Source organism: Lepisosteus oculatus, chromosome 4 (assembly GCF_040954835.1).
Source record: "Lepisosteus oculatus isolate fLepOcu1 chromosome 4, fLepOcu1.hap2, whole genome shotgun sequence".
Lineage (NCBI taxonomy): Eukaryota > Metazoa > Chordata > Actinopteri > Semionotiformes > Lepisosteidae > Lepisosteus > Lepisosteus oculatus.
In genome coordinates, this window is record NC_090699.1 from 2,770,566 (window position 1) to 2,778,255 (window position 7,690).

Sequence of the window (7,690 nt, forward strand, 5' to 3'; positions counted from 1 at the left end):
GGAGAGGACAAAGAGCTCGGTGTCGGGAAAAAAGTCCTCGACCACAGTTCCCCTCTTACCTTTAGTCTTCTCTAAGAACTCCCTAATGCTCTGGAAACTGTAGCCTCCTCTGCAGCTCCGCCGGGCCGAGGAGCCCGAGGCGAGAGAGGAGTCGGTGAAGCCGCCCTCGTCGTCGCTCCCGGACTCCGAGGAGCTCCGGGCGGCGGCGGCGGTGGCGGCGAGGACACTCCAGCGCGTCCTCACTCTCCCGGTGTCGGAGTCACTCGCGGCCCCCGGGCCGGCGACAGAGCCGCCCTCCACCGAGCTCTCTGTGCTGCGCTTCTTCTGCACCGCACTCTGCACAGATTTTTTCGTGCGCTTTCTCCGCGGCGTCTTAAAACCATCATCTATTTTTTCAGATGATAACTCATTTCCTCCCCACACCGTGTCTGCAATTTTCGCTGGCGCTTGAGACGCGTTTTCCCCTGTCGTTGTCACTACCTGCTCTCTCTCTCCCTGACTCTCCTGAGCAGCGCTCATCTCTCCGCCAGCGCTCATCTCTTGCTCTCCGGTGTGGGGGGCTCCCTGCTCTTCTGAGGGCTGCGGTGGTCCACTCTTTACTATCTGCTCTCCTGATTGGGACGCCACCGGCTCGGGCTCACCTGCTCCCTCCAGCGATCTCCTCTCCTGCACCCCGGCCGTGGGCTCTGACTCCCCGCTGCCTCCCTGCGCTGCTCCGCTCCCCGCTGCCTGACGCTGTCGGCTAGCCTCCTGTGCGCCCTGGGGCTGAGGCTCCCTGCCTGTCTCTTCCTCCACCTCCGGGCAGTTCTTCACCACATGCCCCTCGCTCCCGCACCTGAAGCACTTCATCGATTCCGAAGTCACGAATACAACATAGTCGCAGCTGTCAATACGAAATTTAAGGGCCACATTGATCTCTTCCGTGGGGTTTTTTAGGATGACGTAGACCTGTCTCCGGAAAGAGACGACGTGCTTCAGCTGCGGAGCCCTGCAGCCCAGAGGGACCCTCCTGATCGGAGAGACCACCTGTCCGTATCGGGACAGTTCCCTCTCCAGCAGCTCGTTCCTCATGAACGGAGGCACGTTGGAGAGGGTGATCTTTCGAGCCGGGGCCGCGAGAGGCAGTACTGGGGTGAAGGTGCCGTCCAGGACAACTCCCTTCTCCACCAGGGTGTTTGCCAAATCGGTAGACTGCAAGAAAATGACTATACCTCCACTCATGCGGGAAGCGGACCTGATGTTCCTGCAGCCCACGACCTCCCCGACCGCAAGAACGCACCTCTCAAGCGGACAGAACTCCGCAGGGGAGATTTTCACACCATGGCGACGAGTTAATTTCTCAAAAGAGAGGTCTGGAGGATCAGAGCCTCCAGAACCGGCCATGATGAGAAAATAAACCCCGCTTTTCCCCAAAAAAAGACAGAAAAACACAAACCCAGTGAAGAAAACACCGCCACACGATCAAACCCACCGAAGCTCCGCCCACTCACTCACTCAGTCTCGCGAGAAACACAGAGAGAGAGTTCAATCAAACTTTATTTGACAGAAAAAAAACAAAAGTATTAATCAAGGGTCTTAAAACTCTATTTTAAGAATTAAGAAAAAAAAAATAATAAAAATAAATAAAAATCATAATTGGAATAAAACTCTTTCATTATTTATGATCCTGCACAGGACATTTCCAAAACACCAAAACTTTTCGAATGTTCTGAGGTCATTATGCGATTTGTAAAACAGAAATTCTAACGATATCCTGCTCTTCACCAACCCTTCGAACATCCTCACCAAGTCTACAGACCCGGAACCAGAGATCTTATTTTTCCGAGTCCTGTAGATGGTGAGTTTGGCCTGGCCCAGCAAAAAATTAGCGAGGAGGGTCTGAGTTTTCCGTTTTTTTGTGTGACCTACCCCAAACACGAAGATAACATTGTTGAAGGCCAGGCCAAGGTTGGTGAAGAGCCGGATCAGTACGGCAAACATGGGCGACAGGCGGGGGCAGGCGCTGTAGCAGTGGAACACCGTCTCCCTCTGAGCGCAGAAGGGACAGGCGTCAGACACCGCCGGGTCCAGAACCGACACAAACGAGTTGACCCCCAGGATGGTGTGCAGGACCCTCCACTGCAGATCACCAGCCCTCTTGTTGAGGGGAAATCTGTAGAGGCTACCCCAGGCAGGCCGGACGTCATCCGGCACTCCCAGACGAGCCCTCCAGGGGGTGTCAGGGAGCGCGGACAGCTGGGCCTGGTGCCTAGATGTTACGACTAGTCTGTACAGACATTTCCCCCCAACACCAGCTAGAGACCTCTCCTCTGAGGCAAGGGGCTCAAGGAGAGATCCCGTCGGTCCGGAACTGAGCGCAGGAGACACTAGCAGACCAGGGAAAGGAGGCTGTGTGGTTGGAATGCGATGATCCTCAAACAGACCCTGGATCAGCAGCATCTCCTGGAGAGGCAGAGCAGAGCGAAGCTGACTGAGAAACCTGTCTACACACCGCCGCGAGTGTAGTCCCAGCGCGTCACACGCCCACTCCACGCTGCGCCAGCAGCCCTGATCCACGTCCAGCAGGTGGTGGAGCTGTGTAATGTTGGCGTGGACCAGTCTGCTGGTAAAGTCCAAGGAGCGGCCCGGTTCTATGTCCATTCGTAGATTGTGTATTAATGGTTCCCTGAGTGTCCAGTATAGACTGGGCCGCTCCTCTTCCCTCTGCACGCGCAGATGCCGCCAGGCCTCCAGGAGACTGCGCTGGAAAGGCGGCAGTGGAGACAGGTCAACCCTGCTGGTGTCCATTAGGAAGAGCACACAGTCGAGCCCGAGGTGTCCTGCTCGACGCAGCAGGGTGAAGGTCAGCTCCCTCCAGGACAGCGAGGCCGGGCCGAACAGCAGCTTCTGCACTGCCTGCAGGCGAAAGGCGTCCACTCGGCTCCGGATGTCGATAAGTCCTTGCCCTCCGTCCTCTCTGGGCAAATAGAGGACGCCCCTCCGCAGCCAGTGCAGTCCGTCCCAGAAGAAGTCGAGGAGCGTGGCCTGCAGCTCCTCGACCAGTCCGGCTGGTGGCTCCAGACACACCAAGCGATGCCACAACATCGAAGCCACCAGGGTGTTGACAATCAGAGCCCGGCCTCTGTAGGAGATCTGGGGGAGCAGCCAGCGCCAGCGGTCCAGACGACCTTTCACTTTTTCAAGGAGCCCCTCCCAGTTCTTTTTCACGCTGGCCTCATCCCCCAGGTGCACCCCCAGGTATTTGAGTCCCCCTCTGGTCCAGCTGAGCCTCTCTGGCAAGGCTGGGGGACCCATCTCGCTCCACTCCCCCAGGAGTAGGGCGCTACTCTTGGCCCAGTTCACTTTGGCTGATGATAGCCGCTGGAAATCACTTAAAGTTGTCTGTAGCGCCCTGACATCCTGTTCTCCACTGACCACGACCATGATGTCATCAGCGTACGCCGAGATCTTGACAGTGGAGTCAGGGCAGCCCGGGATGGACAGCCCCTTGATGACCCGGCGCAGCTGATGTAGCAGAGGCTCGATGGCAAGGGAGTAGAGCATTCCTGAGAGTGCACAGCCCTGCCTGACTCCCCTCCGCACTGGAAACGGAGCACTCAGCCCTCCGTTGACCTTTAGCACACTGAAGATGTCACTGTACAGCACCTGAATCATGGCAACAAAGACAGGGCTGAACCCGAAGGACCTCATGGTCCTCCACAAATACTGATGTTCAACCCTATCAAAGGCCTTTTCCTGGTCTAACGAAATGAGACCAGTGTCTAAACCCAATAGTCTGGAGGTGGCCAAAACATCTCGAATCAGAAATATGTTATCAAAGATTGACCTTCCGGGCACGCAGTACGATTGGTCGGAGTGCACCACAGACCCCAGCACCACCTTCAGCCTGTTGGCCAGAGCCTTGGACAGGATTTTATAATCCACACACAGCAGGGCAACAGGTCTCCAGTTCTTAATGTCACACAGGTCCCCTTTCTTGGGCAGCAGGGTGACAATAGCTCTCCTGCAACTCAGTGGCAGATCCCCCTGCTCCAGACTTTCCAAATATACATCGAGCAGGTCAGGACCCAGCACAGCCCAGAAGGCACGATAGAATTCGGCTGACAGGCCATCGAGACCAGGGGTCTTGCCATTGCTCAAGCCACTGAGTGCGGTGGAGAGCTCCTCCAGGGAGAGAGGCCTCTCCAGCCCTGCCCTTTCCTCTTCGGGGACCTGTGGAAGGTCTTCAAGGAACCTGCGTGTGCGGACCGAGTCCTCACTAGCCTCGCTGGAGAAGAGCGCTTTATAGAACTGCACGGTCCTCTCCTGGATCTGCCCGGCCTCGTGCAGCTCCTGCCCTGTCTCCGAGCGCAGGCAGTGGATCTGCCGGCTCTGGCCCGGTTTCTTCTCTAGGCCGAAGAAATAGCGAGTCGGGGCGTCTACCTGTGATGCACTCTGAACCCTAGAATTTATTAGAGCTCCTTGTACTTTTGTGTCCAGAAGGCCAATGAGTGATTCTTTTTGGGTTTGGAGGTCATCAATTAGCCTCCTGTCTGCACGACACTCCAGAGCCTGGTGGAGCTCCAGAATGTCTCTCTCCAGAGCCTTCATGGACTCATGGATACCTCTCGTGACACTTCCAGTGTACTGCTGGCAGAACTGGCGAATCTGCACCTTGCCAATATCCCACCACTGCCTCAGGGAGACAAAGTGGGCTTTCTGACTCCTCCACTGCTGCCAGAAGAACACGAGGCAGTCGCAGAAGTGAGCATCGTCAAGCAGCTGGGTATTAAAGTGCCAGTAGGCACTGCGGGCCCTCACTGATGGCACAGCGACTGTGCAGACAGTGAGACAGTGGTCCGACAGGCCCACTGGACAGATGGAGCACTGCTTGACGATGCTGTAATGATGTTTACGGCAGTAAAGTCGGTCTAGCCTGGCCAGAGAGAGGGTATTCCCCCTGACCTGGGCCCAGGTGTACTGCCTCGTGTCCCCATGACATCTCCTCCAGATGTCAGTGAGGTCAGACTTGACGAGGATCCTGCGCAACTCCCTGGCCGACGGGCCATGTGGCTCTGCGTGATTCCTGTCCAGTGTGCTGTTCTCTGTGCAGTTGAAATCACCCCCCAGGAAGACCAGCTCTTCAGGCTGGCAGGTCGCCAGTGCAGTCTCAAGCTCCCTGAAGAGGGTGACCCTCTCCCCGCCGTCGGTGGGAGCGTAAACGTTAATAAAAACAAAGGTTTTCTTTCCGATAACTACTCGCACGAGTAGCAGGCGACCCTTCACCACCTCCTGGACGGCGATAGAGAGGGGCTTGAACCCCACAGAGAACAGCACCGCGACCCCCGCGCTCACAGGGGACCCGTGACTGTACACGATGTCCCCCTGCCACTCCCGCTGCCAGGCGACGATGTTGGAGCTGTCGGTGTGGGTCTCCTGCAGGAAAGTCACCTGCAGGTTCTTTTCTTTGATAATCTCCAACACCGCAGCTCGCTTCAAAGCCCTCCTGCACCCATTGGTGTTCAAACTCCCTATCCTAATGTCGCCCATGTTTGCGGAAAAGAAAAAAAGAAAAAACATAAAACACGAACAGACACGTAGCACGCAGACGGATAGTGATGTGACGTGAGAGACAGGACTCATTCGTGCTGAGGTGCGTTCCGCGGTCCTGCCTTGATCTTACCTAAAAGGCTCTTCAGGCGCCATCTCTCCTGATCGCTGAAGTCATTCGCACCCGAGCCCCTCTTCAGATGGCGCGTCGCGGAGAGGACAAAGAGCTCGGTGTCGGGAAAAAAGTCCTCGACCACAGTTCCCCTCTTACCTTTAGTCTTCTCTAAGAACTCCCTAATGCTCTGGAAACTGTAGCCTCCTCTGCAGCTCCGCCGGGCCGAGGAGCCCGAGGCGAGAGAGGAGTCGGTGAAGCCGCCCTCGTCGTCGCTCCCGGACTCCGAGGAGCTCCGGGCGGCGGCGGCGGTGGCGGCGAGGACACTCCAGCGCGTCCTCACTCTCCCGGTGTCGGAGTCACTCGCGGCCCCCGGGCCGGCGACAGAGCCGCCCTCCACCGAGCTCTCTGTGCTGCGCTTCTTCTGCACCGCACTCTGCACAGATTTTTTCGTGCGCTTTCTCCGCGGCGTCTTAAAACCATCATCTATTTTTTCAGATGATAACTCATTTCCTCCCCACACCGTGTCTACAATTTTCGCTGGCGCTTGAGACGCGTTTTCCCCTGTCGGTGTCACTACCTGCTCTCTCTCTCCCTGACTCTCCTGAGCAGCGCTCATCTCTCCGCCAGCGCTCATCTCTTGCTCTCCGGTGTGGGGGGCTCCCTGCTCTTCTGAGGGCTGCGGTGGTCCACTCTTTACTATCTGCTCTCCTGATTGGGACGCCACCGGCTCGGGCTCACCTGCTCCCTCCAGCGATCTCCTCTCCTGCACCCCGGCCGTGGGCTCTGACTCCCCGCTGCCTCCCTGTGCTGCTCCGCTCCCCGCTGCCTGACGCTGTCGGCTAGCCTCCTGTGCGCCCTGGGGCTGAGGCTCCCTGCCTGTCTCTTCCTCCACCTCCGGGCAGTTCTTCACCACATGCCCCTCGCTCCCGCACCTGAAGCACTTCATCGATTCCGAAGTCACGAATACAACATAGTCGCAGCTGTCAATACGAAATTTAAGGGCCACATTGATCTCTTCCGTGGGGTTTTTTAGGATGACGTAGACCTGTCTCCGGAAAGAGACGACGTGCTTCAGCTGCGGAGCCCTGCAGCCCAGAGGGACCCTCCTGATCGGAGAGACCACCTGTCCGTATCGGGACAGTTCCCTCTCCAGCAGCTCGTTCCTCATGAACGGAGGCACGTTGGAGAGGGTGATCTTTCGAGCCGGGGCCGCGAGAGGCAGTACCGGGGTGAAGGTGCCGTCCAGGACAACTCCCTTCTCCACCAGGGTGTTTGCCAAATCGGTAGACTGCAAGAAAATGACTATACCTCCACTCATGCGGGAAGCGGACCTGATGTTCCTGCAGCCCACGACCTCCCCGACCGCAAGAACGCACCTCTCAAGCGGACAGAACTCCGCAGGGGAGATTTTCACACCATGGCGACGAGTTAGTTTCTCAAAGGAGAGGTCTGGAGGATCAGAGCCTCCAGAACCGGCCATGATGAGAAAATAAACCCCGCTTTTCCCCAAAAAAGACAGAAAAACACAAACCCAGTGAAGAAAACACCGCCACACGATCAAACCCACCGAAGCTCCGCCCACTCACTCACTCAGTCTCGCGAGAAACACAGAGAGAGAGAGAGAAAAGTGAATACAGACACTGACTGGACACTGATAGAGAGGAGTGAGAAGATAGAGAGGGGAGAGAGGAGAGAGAGAGGAGAGAGGAGAGAGGGATGAGGGACGAGAAGATAGAGTGGGGCGAAAAGATAGAGAGGGGCGAGAAGATAGAGAGGGGAGAGAGGAGAGAAGAGAGAGAGGGACGAAAAGATAGAGATGGGCGAGAGGAGAGAGAGTGTAGAGAGGAGAGAGAGGGTAGAGAGGAGAGAGAGTGGAGAGAAGATTGAGAGGGGTGAGAAGATGAGAGGGGCGAGTAGATAGGGGAGAGAAGATAGAGATGGAGAGAGGAGAGAAAGGGGCGAGAAGATAGAGAGGGGCGAGAGGAGAGAGGGGAGAGGAGAGAGAGGGGTAAGAAGATAGAGAGCTGGTGAGAGGAGAGAGAGGGG

The 7,690-nt window shown here is 56.8% G+C and overlaps 1 protein-coding gene across 1 annotated transcript in view; it reads right to left on the reverse strand.

Moving 5' to 3' along the window:
* LOC138238273 (cytosolic sulfotransferase 3-like) overlaps positions 1–7,239 on the reverse strand; it is a 271,472-nt gene extending 264,233 nt beyond the window's left edge. Inside the window, exon 1 of the mRNA XM_069188401.1 lies at positions 5,663–7,239. Within this exon, the coding sequence (XP_069044502.1) occupies positions 5,663–7,124 (1,462 nt within the window). The 5' untranslated portion in view covers positions 7,125–7,239. The remainder of the gene's footprint in view (positions 1–5,662) is intronic.
* Positions 7,240–7,690: the final 451 nt, after the last annotated feature.